The sequence below is a fragment of the Calidris pugnax genome, unplaced genomic scaffold (assembly GCF_001431845.1).
Source record: "Calidris pugnax isolate Ruff unplaced genomic scaffold, ASM143184v1 scaffold398, whole genome shotgun sequence".
Lineage (NCBI taxonomy): Eukaryota > Metazoa > Chordata > Aves > Charadriiformes > Scolopacidae > Calidris > Calidris pugnax.
In genome coordinates this window covers 3,106,285-3,124,286 of record NW_015091280.1, presented here as the reverse complement: position 1 = coordinate 3,124,286, position 18,002 = coordinate 3,106,285, and the positions used below count along the sequence as shown (strand labels likewise).

Below are 18,002 nucleotides of genomic sequence, written 5' to 3'. Positions count from 1 at the left end.
TAGAAGCTTTTACGCAACAGTAAGGTCAAATCCAAACAAACAAAAAATCCCTCATTTAAGACTGAGTTACTCAATTCCTTACTGAAACCACTGGCAGCTGCAAAAGAAAAAAAACCAATACTGATTATTTTTTGCTAATTATTAGAAGTGTTTATCCACTTTGCCAATTTTGAAATCTTAAGTTCCAAAGCAAATATTATGGCGACCTTCTATGTTACCCTGTTTAAGTCAGCCAATTAAGAGCTCACATTCCATCTTGTCCCTGTTATTTTGCCATTTCCTTAACTTCATTTGCATCATATAGCAATACAAACCTTGCAGGTAAAACTGTTAATAGCTGGTTTAAGTGCATTTTCTGAAATATATTAGAATTACAAAAACATGGTTAGCATGTTCCCAAGAAAGTACTGTTAATTTTAGCTACAGTCCTTTACATATAAATCAGAATAGCATCAGTACGGAGTATCAAGAAATTGTTTGTCAAAGAACCTTCTTTTAAAGCTCTTCCAGAGAATGTCTGTAGTATACAGTGCCAAGCCATTTCAAGAGAAAGAAAACTGTGACCTGTAGTGTGAACCTGCACTCAGTTTCACCAGCTATCTGGTTTAAGGATACAACTGCAGACCTAGGTAAGTGTAAGACAGATATCACTCACAAAAAGTGTTCAATATTTAAAAGCTGGTACAGAAACGTAAAAAAGTCAAACAGCAATTAAAGCTCAAATACATTTACCCCAGTCTCCCACAGTCAGAAGCACAAATGCATAACACCAACCTCTGGAAGGGAAGCAAGTCAATAAGCAGACACAGAACTCTTTGACAAACTACAGTCTGTGCCTGCAAGCACTTGGAAAAAGTCACTACATCACATCTCCATAAATGTTCTTTTCATTATGGAATGAGAGCAGCAACTTCCAAAGATAAGCAACACTTTGAACCTTCCTCTACAGCACTGCAAGAGTTACAAGTTGTCTTCAATTGAGGATATTGTTTCTATTTCCCATACTTCCCCCTCCACCCCAATTTAAGGACATGTTTCATCCCCTTGACAAAGGGCTGAGGACAAGAAAAATGAGTTACATAATTAGGGTTTCTGAAGCAATTAACTGATTAGGATAAACTTTTCATGAAATCCCCTTCTGTCTCATTCCCCATGTTGTTCACCTACAAAGCACACATTTCCAGTTGGTAAAAAAATACTGCATCATCTGAGCAGCTTTTTGCCTATTTAAGACAAAATAGCTTGCCTTATATTTCTAAGTCAGAAGACTAAAAACTGCCATCACATTTCTCATGTGCTAGAGATGAGTATTAGCGTGTTAAAGTACAAAGCTCAAGTCACTTAAACTTTCTATGCTCTATAACCATTTCTTTGTATCAGATTATTAGCAAGTATTAAATAGCAAACTAATCCTATTCATTACTCTGACATCACCTTTGGCAGTCCATTCCAGATCGCTAGGACTCACATTACAGACAGTAGTTGTAAAATTTGACAGGAATTAGAAACTTCAACAGGCTACTATAAAAGTGTCAGAGTTCATCTGTGAAGTGTTTATAGCCTATACAGAAAAAAGCTTTTGAAATTTTGGTTTCGTGTAAGAAAGACAGAGGCAACAATAGGCAAAATGTTGCCAGCCCAAGCTTGACTTGCCCAGCACAAGACCATGACCACAACTCAGCTCAGTTGCCTTTAGTTCCCCCCATTAACAAACCCAAAGCACAGAACATATAAATCAAGCAGCAAAAATTGGTGGTTACTAAAATATACCAAAGTTACACTGCAAATATGAAGAAGAAAATAATTTCTAGTGATGAAAATGTGAACACTACAGAAATCTGCTCTTCTATGTCTCTTTAGTGGTAGAGCAAACTTCACACAGACTTATTTGAGCAAAGGAGGGAGGACTGTTACATATGATTTATACAAATATCTGTAGTGTATTTCAGAAAGACAAAAAAAGCTGTAACAGAAAAAGTTATGGCAAAAAACAGGTTAAGCAGCATTAAGGCAGAGTTCAGTGCAAACAATGTTGTTTATAGCTTGCAGAGCAAAAAGTTACTGTTTTGAAAGTCTTCATTTTACATGTCACAAATTTACAATCAAGAAAGCAGGCATGCAAGTTTTCCTAGAAAAGACTATTCACACACACACTTAAAGATCTTCATTAACACCAAGTGCAATGTTTCATGCACATATTCTCCAGATAGCTTGTTTAATAAGAGGCCAAAGAAGGTAACCACTACAAAGAGTTCATTCAATCACTGAACTTTATTTTTTCTACATTTATTGCTGCCTCTCATTTGTAGATACAACTCTAGAATGAAGCTAAAAAGTTACAGATCCTTACCTGCCACACCAGCTGAAATCATGTGTACCTGGGTAGAGTCTGGATTGAAAATACTGTTCAACTTTTCCTTGCAGTTTGAGTAAGCAGCAAAATATATCGCTCTAAAATTAGAACAAAATCCAAGTTATGTTTTGTGTGTCAATACCCTTAAGAGCAGTGCCACTAACTTCACTGAATCAAGATCACTTTGGGTCAAAGCCTTAGTTCCTAAGCAGAAAACTACTCAATGATTAATGCTTGCAAATTAGCACGACTATTCCAGAAAGGGGGAAGAGCACACTTTACAACTTTTTCTTCCACAACAGCTCCGATTAACAATTAGTGAGGGGAAGGATAGATAATTCAAAATATGGCAGCGATTTCTGTGACACTAGGAAGTTTAAGCAGAAAAGCTAAAGACTGCTGAACTAAGTGGAATCACACAATTCTGTATGTCTTTAATAATGGATCAAATTTGTACTAATGGGCATAAACTCAATTCAATAGCATTACAATTTCAGAAGAACTAGTATGTAGCTTTTTAAACCAAAGAGCACATTGAATATTTATAAAATTGTTCTACAATTTAAAATGTAAATATTGAACACTTGTAGTTATACTTTGTAACTTGTAGTTACAAATATTTATATTTTAAACATTAGAACAGCTGTTCCTTTAGTTGGTATTTAGCTTTTTCCTCTGAGTACACTACAAAGAAAAATATTGTCAACTTTTACTACATTCCAGTTGGTATCAAGACAAAGCTAGACATAAAGTCAGTATGTCAATGTAAAATATTAGGAAAAAGGCATGTTTTCATCCATTAAAGCTAAAAAACTTGTTTTAAGCACATCTAAAACTCACATTTAAGGTTTTAACTCAGTTATTTAAACTTACACATAACCCTCTGCAAGAGGAAAAATGAACATGCACATTTTCATGAACAGAACATTAACCTCATTAGCTGTGCAAACATGTTTTTCTTTATTATAAAAAAGATAAAGTGCTTGCTTCATGGGTGTAATTTTTAAAATGGAATCTGAACTTAGTTAAGTATACTGGATGTATTATGAAACGTGCTTCTCTACAGCTTATTTAAACAAAGAGCTGCTGTTAAATCCACTTAGCTAATGCTTAATTGAAATGAAGTACTGGATGAAGACCGAGTCAGCCGGAGGGAAATGAGGATGTGCTTATTTATAAGACTTCACACATTATACCAAGTTGACATTTTTAGTATGAACACAGGGCAAGGGGAGAAGCAAACTAAGTATTTCACCCAGGGGAAGAAGGAAAGGGAATTATAAGATACCACATAAAATTTACTGAAAAAATATATAGTTTTTTTTCAATTGAGAATTTTTTTTCATTGAGGATAGCCACTAATAAAATAGAATTCATTGCTGTATAAAAATTGCTGTTAAAAAAATAAAAAAAATAATGTTTAACATTCAGATCCAGACTGGACTATCAAACAAACAGGACCTTCAGTTGAAGAAGTACCCTACAGGTGTCAAGAACAAAGAAAGCTACTGGAATAACTTGAGCTTCTCCAAAAAACAATGCTAGTTTGTGATCAGAAAAAACTCAAGTATTCCTAAATTCCTTAAAAATTCTGCTAAAGTAAAAGTAATCCAATTCCCAAATTATATTTTTCTTATTCATGCAGAGGATATACAGAGCAACACCTCATCTGTCAGATTTATGCAGAAGACAGATCAATGCTGAATGGGAAGTACAGTTTAATAAAATTTTCCAGAAGCATCCAAAGACCTTAAATCAGAAAAGTTAAGATACTCCTCAAATAATGTTTTCTGTTCAGACCAAAAAAAACCCACAAAAAAAAAAAAAGAAGTGGGGCACTAAATCAAGGGAATATTAAAACTTTTGTGGAATATATCCCCTCTGCATAAGAACACATCTCTCAAAACAGAATAGAAGGGAATAAAAATGGGTCAAAAGATGACCACAACCTCTTCCCAGATTAACTAGTTAGATTAGTTTTATACAACTTTGTTTCCATACTCTTCATTTGGTATTCTCCTATTTTTGGACTGAAGTTAGGCTACCACTTGTATGCAAGGATCAATTCAGCTTCAGGCTCCTGCCTGCACCTCGCTGACTGCCAGCACCAGCCAAGCAGCTGGAGCATTTGGGTGGATGCAGATAAACTGAGAGCAGCAATACCACTGCCAATTAGACCAGATTTACACTCTCGTCCACTGCACTCTGACACTGCCCCAGTACCCCTTGGATTTCAGCCCGAGTGTGTCATCCTACCCAGTTTTGCCCTTTTTGAAGTTTCAGAGCAGGCTTCCTACTGCAGGGAGAGAGTAGCCTCTGCTTCACCAGCACTCAGGAAGAAAGAGCCAGTGTTTTAATAGTCCACACAATTGCTTCCTGAAAATGATGGATTAACTAAAAGCTAAATCTACATTTGGATTTTCAAAAGTACAAACTTCTTGTTTACATGTGCAACTCCTTAAGCATGTTCCTTCTTAACTGGACAAAACTCTGCATAAAGGACAGTATATGATAGTAAATACTATTATAGTACCATATGACAGTAAATGCTGAGAAAATTGATGCAGGGATGAGGGACAGGAGCTGCAGAGTACACAAGTGGCTCAATTTCCAGACAATGGAATTACCCCAGGAACCAAAGGTTATTTGCTATTAAGTATTTACAACTGCAGTTGCAAAGACTCACTGCAAATAAATCTTAAATCGCATCAATAACATATAGCAACCAAAATTTCAAAGTTATTTCATTTACCTGGAAGGAGCAACACCTACTAAATTAGGACCCAGCCCTCTAAACAGAGAACGAGGACCTTCCTTCTGCAAGATCATCCTAGAAAACAAAAAAGTGACAATACTGTAACATTTACATCAAAATTAAGGAACACACTGACCACCACCATTTTAAGCTTTACTCTTTGTAAAACTTTCATAATATCTGACCATGCAGTGCTGACCACAAAAAACAATAGCCACTTCCTAGAACCAGCATAAAATAAAATTCCATTATTGCTTGACATGTCAGAGAAATCCAGGAACTAAAAGCAGAAGTAGGGCCTTATGATGTCAGCATAGATTTACCCAAAGATAGGAACACAGAGTTATCTGTTATTAGGAAGTTAAGGAAAGTGTCCTTTTATCACAGAGAAAATACTAAGCATGGAAATGTTCACATTTCTGTAGGTTCTAGATGGAGAGAAAAATATTTGGTTCTGTTCTGCATTGTTTTCATTACCCTTTAGCTCCCAACGTTTCTGTGTGAGAGGGACAGGGAGCGAAAGGCAAAAGAGAAGGACTTCTGATAGTTCAGTTACAGCAAGTCACATGCCTTCCAAGAGCAGCTTGGAAGATGTTAGCTCTATCACTTATCATGCCCAGCCAGACACATCTTTTACAATCTCTTATCTAATCTTCTCAAAAACACAGACCCCTCAACATGGCTTTGCATGGGCTACTCTGGATTGATTCTACGAGACTCCTAACAGCATGCTCAGTTACGTATCAGAAGTTTGTATCTGAAAGGGTGTTTTCCTCTAAGTCCTGCCTTCCCCATCTCCATACGTGATTTAAATCCACTAAGCATACAACTAGGAACCATCTTTCACTTTATTCTTTCCACAAGATACAGTGAGTATTCTGACTACAGTAAAAGTAAATGGAAACCTCCAGTGTGAGCAGTGTCCCCTCCTTGAGGCCAACAGGGCTTCCCTCCTCTCAGTTCTGAGCCACTGCCTGCAGGCTCCTACCCAAGCGCTGCTGCTGGGCTGGGGAACCAGCGCGTTTTCCTTTTCGACTCACTCCAGAAAAGACACTCCTTACCTCCTCAAGCAAGGTAATGCACTTAAGTTTGAGCTTAACTGAAAAACAGCCACTATAAACACAGCTCCAGAAAGACAGCTTGAGTGACGGGGGTGTCACCTTCCATCTTTGTGGGATTTACAAAGAAACACAGGGATAAGAACAGTGAATTGAAGCCTCAAACGAGGCATTACTAGTACTTAAGGGTTTTTTAATACCTGTCCCATGCAATATCCCTGTGGTTTTTAGGAAGAGCAAGGTACACTGGCATAGTAAGAGGATATCCATTAACATTCAGGTTTAGTGAAATCAATCTGTTCAACAATTTAGATGCTAATAGGCTATGTTTTTTTAAAAAGTGTGGTAGGACATGGGAGGAGAAACAACAACTATCTGCATCCCATCACTGCAAATTTCTCTAGCAATTGCTTGAGAACCAGATTTAAAGTTAAGAATTAACTACTTCACTAGAGGTTGCAACACAGAACCATGTGCTTATTGATTTAGAAACGCTGGCCAATATACACAAATTGTTCTCCTGTATATTTCTTCTTCAAAGAGACATGCAGGTTAATGACAAGTCAATTACTCAAAGCAAACTACCCTTGTATGAATTACTATTTTGTTTTGAATTTACTATCAGAGCAAACAGGTGAAAACCATCTATAGCACTGAAGAACATTCCAAACCTTTTCTGATTTCTGATAGTGGATTCACCATAGTTCTGCTGCTAAATGAAACCAAAAGTTTACATTTGTTTTCAGCAAGCAAAAATAAAATGGGGCTTCTTCATAGTTACCACCACTATTTAGAAACACTGGCATATATTGTGTCCAGCAGCATCTTAGCTTTGTGTTCACAATTAGATATGACATGGACCCGTTAAAGTGAGTCCAGAGGAGGGTCACAAAGCTCAGAATGGACACAGCATCACATTATAGCTGAACCCAATTAAAATGATCCGTATCCATTTCAAATACTACTTAAAAATCACTACCACCACAGCTTCATGTGTTACAAATATGTATATATGCACGTATATGAAATAGGCATGTACACAAAGTAGCAGGAAACCTCAGCGTCTTAAGAGAAACTTAGGAGTGAAGTGCACCAGGTCTATTTGTTTCTTCTGGATGTACAGCATCCCAAGACTTGACAGAGAAACAGAGTTAGAGGAGAGGTTGCAGCAGGATTTGTGAGGGTGGTAGTTACTGATGCTCTTCTGCATTCATGGACACCAGCCAGAGGAGTTCCAGAGCCTACACTGAAAATAAGACACAAACTACTTGCACTGAAGAGCACGTTCAGAGCCTGCACTGTTTACTGAAAGCAGTAAATGGCAAATCCATGGTCAGAAGAGCAGCACAAATGTTCACAAATGTTCGGTATGGTCTCAGCTGACCTGCATGTGTCACATGGGGAAGTCTGCATTGGGAGGCCGGGCAGATTTCCATTATGAAGACCTCAGGTTTAAACTCTGCAAGGTTAGTTATGAGAGGTATCTGCAATATGATATATGCCACATATTTAAGAATAAGAAAACTTGCTTTTGTTGCCAGAGCATGCAGTCACCCGTACAAGTTCTTCTGAGTTTCTTTCCTGACACAGATGCCTCTGAAGTCACGTCTGCTGACACTAAGATACGGAAGTGTCTCACTGATTAACTGGAGCTAGAGGACAGCCAGTCTTATCAAATTCTTCCTAATTCAAGAAGTTCTTTCTGTAGGGAAACTCCCCTCTCGTACCCAAATACTGAAGGCACCCCCCCATAACTGGTTAGCTTGAGCCCCCCAGAATGAAATGAACCCTGTCAGTGGTCAGTTTAACTGTGGCCATACAAGTCTCCTCCCTGGCAACTGAACATCACAAGCACTGGTGGCAAGGAGAGGACAGGCAGTCCCCATTCAGTGAGGTGCTATGCAAATCATGTAAAAATTTGGCCTTACTTATCTCTTATTAGCTCTAAAAGTGTTACATCCACTAGAAGATGCCAAAAGGCAAGAAAGGGTCCAAGGTAATGAAACGTGAGAGAGACTGAGAAGATGAGTTAATTCTCATAGGATTTCTTGCCTCCATATTCAGCAACATCTATGATTTGGACACATGACAGTTTAAAAAAAAACTCATACTAACACTTTTTCAGAATGAAAATACAGCCTAGCACTTAAGTATTACAGTGCTCCCAGTGAGTTTTGGGGATATAGTTTAGACCTGTGAATTGTACAGGATACATTACTCTGGCTGATTCAATATACAAACTCATGCATGAAGGACATTTGGAAAAGTGGAATGTGAAACTTAATTACAGTTAAAATGCAAAATATGGAAAGTCATCTCATGTTAGCATCATAACAGACATAAGAGTCTGAATCTTCCATATGTATTTGCCCAACGCCTCTATCTCCCTCCCCAAACTGAGCAAAAACCCCAGTAATATGTACACTCACTTCAAACAATGGAGAGGTCCAGGAGAAACTCTAGTTACTCGATTGACGCTAGCACCATTCACAGTGTTGAGATGGACTTCAGAGATGTAGAGAGTCACAGAGGAGGACTGCAATCGTGTTTTTACAACTTCCAGTGGACATGTCAGAATTGCACCAACAGTACCTCCACAACTGCAAAAAAAAAAAGTAGGATCATCACATTCCTAACTGCAAAGACACTGAAGGATACATTAACATTATACTCAACAGTCAAATTGCAAAAGGTGAAGAAACAACCGGAACATGCGTGACAACGCTGCCACTATTTGTCCTTGAAGGCAAGCAAACTTAAGTCAGTTTGTTAACCCCACAACTCGGAGTGAAAATTTAAACAGACAAGAATAAAGTTTCCCAAAGTAGTGAAGGTGCCCAGTATCCAGTACATGCTGTTCAAACCAGTTCTGGAAAGTAGTTCAGTATGTGAAATGTTTAACTTCTAATGGTAAATTTTAACTTCTTTTTTTTTGAATGTTTAGTGCACTCCTGACCACAAACAAGGTGCCAAAAATCCTTAAGGGTAGAAAAGATTTATGCACTATGCACACAGAGCTACATGTGAAAACTGTGGTGTGGCAACTTAATAAAATTAAAATACTTATGAAGACATCTTCAAAACTCCACTTGTATTTTGGGCATCGTACCATGAAAACAACGATTGAGTGTTTCCTGAGTCTACCCACTAGAGCAAGACAGACTAGATTCTGAATACAGAATACCGTAGAGTAGAACCTGGGAAGACAAAAGAGTTTTAAGTGGCTAACCAGGTAAAGATGCACAGGTTTTGTTTCAGTCTGCCACTCATTTCTGTGAGCAAGCCAAGCATGACTTGTGCTGACAGTGGAGTTACTCCCATTCTGCTAGAGCAGAACACAGCCAAGAACTTTCTGCTTTTAAGCAGCTCTGCTCAGAGGATTCTTCCGGTGCTTGTTCATAACCAATTTATTAATATCTACACTGCTCTGTAACAATGATCACACAGAGGCTCTGAGGGAAAAGTATCAAGACCACGAACTCCAATTCCAAAACCAACCCCTAATTCCTTGGCATTATCATTACAAAAAAATGCTCTCTTGAACCTTTTCCAAGATCAGTATTCTTAACTTTGCCAAATATCTTTCTTAAAACTACGACCAGACACTATATATACCATTTTTAAACAAGAAAACCAAAAAAACCCAAAAAACCCTCAACACCAAATTTAGTGGGGTTTAAATTAGGGTATTGATTAATGCTGCTAACAATCAAGTTTAAAATCCACTAACACACAAGTACAATTCATACGATATTCAAAAAGCCCAGCTTTTACTTCTCTGATGCAATAACTAGAACTGGTGTTTGATTCTGACATGATAGTTACCAGCAATTTTATTGTAATGTGAGAGGGTCAAACACTCCCAAAAACTTCAAAAAGTTGACATGGTGCTGGAGGACATGGTTTAGTGATGGGTTTTCTTTGTCATAGTTGAGCTGATGGTTGGACTAGATGATCCTGAAGGCCCCTTCCAACCTAGATAGTTCTATGATTTGTTCAATAGGATTTTTAAAATAATGTCTTCCAAAATGCAAAGGAGAGTTCAGTACAAGTTAGAAGTAATAGCTAAGACTCAAGATCTCCTATAACCTTTCAGAGGAAGGTAGCTTTTAGTCTGCTCTCTCCTACTGCAGAGAATATGAGAAATAACGGTTGTTAGTACAGCACTGCATCCTAAAAAACCAGATCTGTTTGTATTTATTGAACTGACAATACCAAACAGCTGCAAAGTAGGATAATGTTCACTTAATACTCCATTTAAACCTACTGACCTAGAGATATCTTATTACTAAGCCTAATGGCATCTTGTCCCACCCCTAACTCCAACACTAGACTGGAGTTTACTCTCTTCCAGGTTTTAATTGAGGAAAGAAATCAAGTTTCTTTGTCAGTCTGGAAAAAACTGTTCTCACAGGAAGATGGAAAATAGTTTTCCAGTGTGTGCTGTACACATGCAGTAACAGACCGATGCAGCTTTTAGAGCAGAATGCTTAAAACATCTCTGAATAACCAATTCACTTGCTTACTCTTGTAATGGTAAGCTACTAATAGACTCTTTAAAACACAAAGTTGCAGGAAAAGACAGACTAGACATGCTAATATTTATTTTAGCCAGTGCTGGAAGCAGCAGGAGCCTGTAACATGTAAAGATTCATAACACGAATATCACATGAGAACCACAGGTAGGCCAGCCCTGAAAACAACTTGACATGGAGCTTTATAGTTTGCATATCTTTTAAGACAGACAGCAAGTCACCGTGTTTCCTGCCGTGCTGCAGCAGACACTGCTGTATGGTAATGTACCTGTGCAGGCAATGTAGAAAAACAGAGTTTGTTTTGTTTCTTGCATCCCCTCTGTTTCTGATCACCTCCAGCCTACTCCTTTTAAGATCCTTCTGCACTGATTTTGGACAGGTTACATGAGGACTTGTTTTCAAGAAACACTAATAGCATGAGATAAATACTACGGAAGGGGGAAGAAAGGATGAGGAAAAAACTTGGCCTGCATTCTTCAACAGAGCTTGGAATTTGGAGTCATTAATGCTACTGGCTCCACAGCTACGTTGCACTGGAAAATTTTTCCAGAGTTGAAGATTAACACTGAGCTGGAGCTTGTGCCCTGCATCACACCCCAATCACCACAAGGGATGCCTGCCTGCAACTGCACTTGTGTCAGACACTCACTAGGGTTAGGTTAGAAACACTTCATTCAGCAATGCATTACTAGATTACGAGGGAAGAGGGCAGACCTACAGCTACTCAATACTTTTTATGTTCTTTTTATGTTTGCCTCCAGCAAGCATTGTTCAGCGATAAGCAACTGACGTAACCGCAGCCAGCACTGCTTTTACATGCATCATAAAGGAGCAGCAGACCAACTGCCTCCCTTTTAGAACTGGGCACCCTTTACCTGCACCACAGTCTGCCATTCAAGTAAATTCAAATAATGAACACCCTTAGCAGTTTTTTACTGTTGTGTTGTTGGGTGGTTTGGGGTGGTGGTTTTTTTTTTTCCTTCTTTAAACAGCTTAAGGTGTCTCAACTGAACCTGAGAATATTTTGAATGTTTTCCACTAACTATTCATAGTTTGGATTAAAATTCTTCTCTGTCCTCTATCTTCAAGATCTCAAATTGCTACTTACAAATGAAGAAAGCAGGTAAGTTTTACAGTGCTATATGGTTCTGTATTGCTCACAAACAAGTCTTTGCAAATTCCCCAACTCATACTCCTGTCAAAATGTCACTCTCCCAGCCCTCAAAAGCCCTGCATAGTAAAGAAAGTATCTGGAATTGAAGGAGTGAAAGAAAAAGTCCCCAAATATTGAGAAACCAGACCTTGCTCTGTAGTTACAAGATCCACTGAGTTTGAACCAAACCACTAAAGGAAAGCACACTCCAGGAACTACACTGATTTATCTAGTCCACTTGAACTTTAAGATAAACAGTACAAGGCTTGACAAAAATCCGTTTATGAGAAACTGTCAGTAAACATAGCTTGTATGTAAACAAAGGAGAAACAATTCAATAACTATGCACCCTGTACAAATAAGCAACTTCCAAGCAGCACATCAGCTGTTCTGTCACCAGCATCAATGATAGTGTATTTTACTTAGAAATATATTTCCGCCCTTGCTTATTTAACATGCTACTAGAAATACTATGAAAGAGACTGCTGCTTCTTTGTGCTCCAAGTCCTAGCAAGCCATTAACAGGCAGCTCCAGCTTAGCAAAAGTGTTCTATAAATTGCCAGCAGACTGCCACCAGCCTGCTACCCTCCTCACCAACTCTAATTAAAAGGAGGGGAGGCTTTTTTAGTTTGTGGCTTAACACAAATTAGGTGGTGGTCCAGTTTAGAAAAGCATTTTTTAAGAGTTAGAAAATTATTAGATTTCTTCTCCCCAATATCACAGCTGGGATTCTGTAAACAAAAGAAATTTCTCTGCGCTTCAGCATCTCAAGCTATATACTAGGCCCCAACAACTGTGACTTGTGAGAGCACTTATGTCCAGCTTTTTCTCCAGGATTAGATGAGTTTCACCTGACAGAGTATAAACTGGAAAAGAAGGGCAAAACCTGAGACACTCCTGTGTCTGAATGTTTACAGCAGTTTCTAATGAATGCTGTTCAGAATCATAGAACTGTTAGAGTAGGAAGATCATCGAGTTCCAACGCCCCTACCGTGGCCAGGGACACGTCCCACCAGACCAGGTTGCTCAAAGTCTCATCCAGCCTGGCCTTGAACACCTACAGGGATGGGGCATCCACAGCTTCTATGGGAAACCTGTTCCAGTGTCTCACACATAGTAAAGAATTTCTTCCTAATATCTAATCTAAATCTACCTTCTTTCAGTTTAAAACCAATACCCCTCGTCCTATCACTACACTTCCTCATAAACAGGCCTCCTCCATCTTTCCTGTAGGCCCTTTTAGCTATTGGAAGGGGCTATAAGGTCTCCCCAAAGCCTTCCCCTCTTCAGGCTGAACAACCTCCAACCCTCTCAGTCTGTCTTCATAGCTGAGGTGCTCCAGCCCTCTGATCATCTTTGTGGCCCTCCTCTGGACTTGCTCCAACAGGTCCATGCCCTGCTTATGTTGGCAGCCTCAGAGCTGGACACAATACTCCAGGTGAGGTCTCATGAGAGAAGAGTAGAGGGGCAGACCAATTCTTAATTTTCCCTATCCTAAATTTGACATTTGCCTCTAATCAATATTTACTACAAGCCTTTTTCAGCTTTGCCAAGTAAGTATAAGAAAAACTTGCAAAGCTAACTTTCATGAGAAACACCTGGTCATACAAGGGCATAAGAATCCACCTGCATGTCCCAAGTAATTTGAAGGGAAGAGCAAAGATCAGTTAGGGAATTAAATCTGCAGCTTAAAGTGTAAAAGAAGGTGCAAGAGACATTGCACTCAGTGAAACAGGGATGTGCAGTTATCATCTAACCTGCAGGATTGTGACAAACTTAAAACAGCAGTAAAACTAAGAACAGTTGTCTCTACTTGCCATCTCTTGGAGAGAAGAACCTAGGAATACGGCAATGCTCTCCTACACTGCATACTCCTGAGAGCACCCCTGCAAAAACCAAACAAAAACCCCAAAAAACTCCAAACATCTAATTTGATCCCTAATGTGCATTTAGAAGTCCATCCCCTCCCCAGATTAACAGAAACAAACCTAGAACTATTTGGGCTTTAAACTCTGCTAACAATTCAACACAGATACAGTATCAACAAACATTTTTCCCCAGATTAACCTGTATTATTTGTGAGACACTTCAAGGAAAGAAATATGCATACGCTTCAAAAACCTAGTTCTGTTTGGCTTTCCAATTCCAGGGTCTATTTCCAGAGATGGCTGCACTAGAAAACCTTCTTTTATTATTGCAAGTTGAGGGTATCTGCTAAGGAATCACTGCCCTTCTCCAGAGTAGATGAGTATCTCCTACTGTTACCTTACACCCCTGCAAGTAAAAGCAGAGACAGCTCCAGCACAGATGACTGTCTCAACTTCAGATGCTGGACCACCTATAAATGCTCCAACGCAGATTGATATTCCCAATGTCAGTGTCAGCTGACCTGGAGTTGAAACTGTCAGTACAAGAATTTTTTTATTCCTTCAGGTAATTATGCATTTTATACAAATAAAAGGCAAGACTGCATAGCGGTAGCCTCAGATTCACCTTTCACGGTATTTGTAACCACAGCCTCAAAGACTCAGAGATAACCCTTGACCCTCTTATCTTGGGTCTACATTCATTCATGAATTTTACCAGCTGTTTCTCTTTCCTGTATGAAAATGAAAGTTCTATTCAAATACTGGCTACCGAGAGAAAAAGCAAGAAAATTTATTTCAAAACTGTCAAAAGAAACACAACCCAAGCCACTTGCAAACAGAATATCTTCTAATCTCTTCACCATTTACTGCAAATTCAGGTCCCAAATCTATCAGCAGTTTCACAGAGCTGTTTTACAACTGATGTGTAACTTTCACATCAACAGACTGAGTTGCAGGTTTGGATAATAAGGTTATAATGTCCCTCTTTTGAGGGTATTTAAAGGCTTTAGCAAGTACAACTTTTAGAAACAGCAATTTTAGAAACAGCATTAATCCTTAATTTATAGGGTTTTCCTGTTGTTCTACTGCTAACCTTGTATACTACACAGCTTTCCATCTTTAGTATTAATATGACTGGGAGTATTGGCAGCCAGAAACCCTTAATCCCCTTATTCACTGATTACATTTCTTTGCTGAAACTTAGAAAGTGTAAGTTAAGCTAACATCCTTAAACTAAAAATAATAATCAAACTTGCTATTTCTAATTAGAAGCATAAAAATAAGTTTCCCCTGATGTGCTGACATATAGAAACCTGCAAGCTAAAACAGGAAAAAACACCACACAGGGAACAAGCATCACTGGGTTCCATTACCCAAAACAAACATCAACAGGTACAGCGTGGCTTCTATTAGGAACCAGGGCAAATAACTATCCATAACAACACTTGTATTAAGTAAAAACAGCTGAAAACATCAGTCATCTAGAAGGAAATAAGAGAAACAACAGCCTCACAGTTTCTCAAGTACTAACAACAATTTTCATGCAATTTGGTAACCTCATGTAGCAAAACCCAAGCCACTCAGTGCTTTAAACAAACCTTGCCTTATTCCCCACAGAAGAGTATCTGAACACAAAAATAACTTGAAGTTTGGACAGGAAGGTACTAACCTTCTCCTGTGCCTTACAACAGGAAGAACTCGTTCTCAAAGACATTCAGTTATGCCAGGAATGTGTTTTAGGGTAGAGCTGAGCCCAAGTGCTTGGCAGCTCAGTTACGGTCACTTTCGAAAGGAAGTAAAAAGGCCCCTATCATCACACTACCTGCTACATTAGTAACTAATATCTCTTTAAAAAAAACCCACCAAACCCCAAGGGTCTTCCACCTTCACTTCATATGTATCAACAGTGTGATCTTTCTAAAGAACTCAAACATTTATCTTAAATGTATTTTTTAAGTCCCAAGTATTTCAGCCAACACAGGGATTTGCCAAGAACCCCTGCCAGAAAAAGAAAGATTTAAATTACAGATCAATTTCAGACAGTTCTATAATCAGGACAAATGTACTGTATTCCCTCACATATTAAATTAGAGAAGAGACAACTTTCTGCAAGAAACACCAACAGTAAAGAAAGAATTAAGAAGTAATCTTGTGACTGTCCAATCTTGAACTCAGAAAAGCAGCCGTCCACCTCCTAACCCAAAATGGTCCCTCCTTTTGCTGAAGAAATAAAGCCCAGGCAAGCTCACATGCCCTGATGGAAGTTTGTATGATAGAGAACTACTGCCATAAGCTTTCTGGAAATGAAGCATTAATCATGAAACCCTGGTAGTTATTTTTGCAGCCAACATCTGAATTTTCATTTGATGTACCATTACGATTACAAGCAGGTATGTTCAAAACATACTAATCCTCCCTATAAAGCAACATTAAGGTCTTTCTACTACTTTTTTATTTGTTTGAAGTAGCCTAATAGCCAAAAAAGGCACATAACTGTGTAACTAACTTGAACTAAAATGTTCATCTACATCCTACATTTCAATCACAAGACTTTGTAATTTAAGGATGCAGAATGTTCAATTGATTCTTCTTCTTCATTTGGAATAAAAGCCCCTGAGTTTGTACTAGCAACCTGCTGTCTACCGTGACAACAGTCGCTGTTTGACTAGGAGACGGAAAACCAGAAGAAACACTAAAAAAAAAATCTACAGCTTGATTCCTGAAACAGAAGAGTTCTGAGCAATGCAACTGAGTAGCTCTGAAGAAAAAAAAAAATAAAATCAATCGATCAAGTTTCACCTGAAGCACAATTTTCTATCATGACCCAACACTACAAGAGCCCACCTAGATCCTGCTCCCACAAGGGCAACATCCTATTAGCAAATGGAGCTGTGGTAACTACGTGGTTTGCAGAAACAGAACCTAACAAATAGGGGTATCATGATAAAACACGAACTAAGTGATTTCAAACATGTCACAGCATGAACTGAACTCCAGGTACACTACTGAGCCATTCAGGTATGCTCCCTGCAATTACTCTTCAGTATAGAGTGCAAAATGGTAGTTTTGAATATAGCCTAGAAAACTAAGCTTAAATGTCTTTAGGGAACAGTAAAGTTACTGCTTGGAACCAATTGTTTACAAATTCTATCAGTTAAAACTGCTATTCTTTAAGGAATGCGTTCTTAAAAGTAACTCTTTTTTATTAAAAAGGAATTATTTATTTTTCTACCTTATTTCCTGTAAACATGATGCTCTTCTCATGCTATGTATTTTCTACTTATAAATCAGATTGGTGTTGTTTTTACATATCAAAGTTCAGAGACTATCCTATTTTTAAAAAGAAGGCCTAAGTAGTACATGTTATAGGGTACACGCAAACGAGGTATTACTTTGTTGATATATTGGCTAATGCATGAACTAGTCCAGCAAATTCATTTCGATTAGCTTTCTTTTACAGAAAAAAAGCACCACTTCATTGATGGTGCTAGAAACTACATTAAAGCCATTCCAAAAGGAGTACTAAATTATTTTTTTAGACTTTGAATTAGTATTTCTATCACAAAATATTGGTTGTATTTACAATTACCATGAAGTTATGAAACAGAGATGGGATTCTTAAAAACAAAACTACCTGAGAAAAAGTTACTTTAGAAAAACAAAACAAGTAGTAATTGCTGAGTAACTCCCCCACCATGGGGGCCCCTGCCCCAGTGGCCAGCATTGCTAAAAGAATCTATCAAACCTGTTGGAAAAGGGTAAGAATGCAGAAATACAAAAAAAAAACCACAACAATTGAGGGTAAAAAAATTATTAGAAATATGAAACTAATGCCCAACATAAACTTGTAATGGCCCAGAAGTATTGCAGTTTGACAGATGTTTAGTCATGAAACAAGCTATGCAGCTACAGAAAAATCTCAGGATGGCTCCACCTACGTTACTGAAACAGCAGTGTCATCAGTTACAGTCTCATTACAGAAAGCAGGAACTGAAGATTGAACTTAGACATTACAAAAAAGGCCTGCAGACTGAGATAATCACATTGTTTCCATACAGTCTCCTGTAAAACCTAAAGGAAAACAACACTTCTTTCAAGTTTCACTGAAGACTAAAGATCACTCAGGTGATCTCTAGTCCACCATGCTTGCAAAGAAGTCATGAGATGACCCCGAATAACTTTCCTACTGCAAAATGTGACCAAATATACACTGTTAGCTTTGCTGAACTAAGGTTACAGGAAGCGTGTGGCTGGCACATGAGGAAAAAACATTCAGCCT

The 18,002-nt window shown here is 38.3% G+C and overlaps 1 protein-coding gene across 1 annotated transcript in view; it reads right to left on the bottom strand.

Annotated features, from left to right (window-relative positions):
• The window catches only part of SLC25A36 (solute carrier family 25 (pyrimidine nucleotide carrier), member 36), a 33,541-nt gene that overhangs the window by 13,679 nt on the left and 1,860 nt on the right, over window positions 1-18,002 (bottom strand). Inside the window, exons 2-4 of the mRNA XM_014960640.1 lie at window positions 8,596-8,766; window positions 5,106-5,183; window positions 2,351-2,451 (exon numbers count right to left, since the gene is read on the bottom strand). Of these exons, the coding sequence (XP_014816126.1) occupies window positions 2,351-2,451; window positions 5,106-5,183; window positions 8,596-8,766 (350 nt within the window). The remainder of the gene's footprint in view (window positions 1-2,350; window positions 2,452-5,105; window positions 5,184-8,595; window positions 8,767-18,002) is intronic.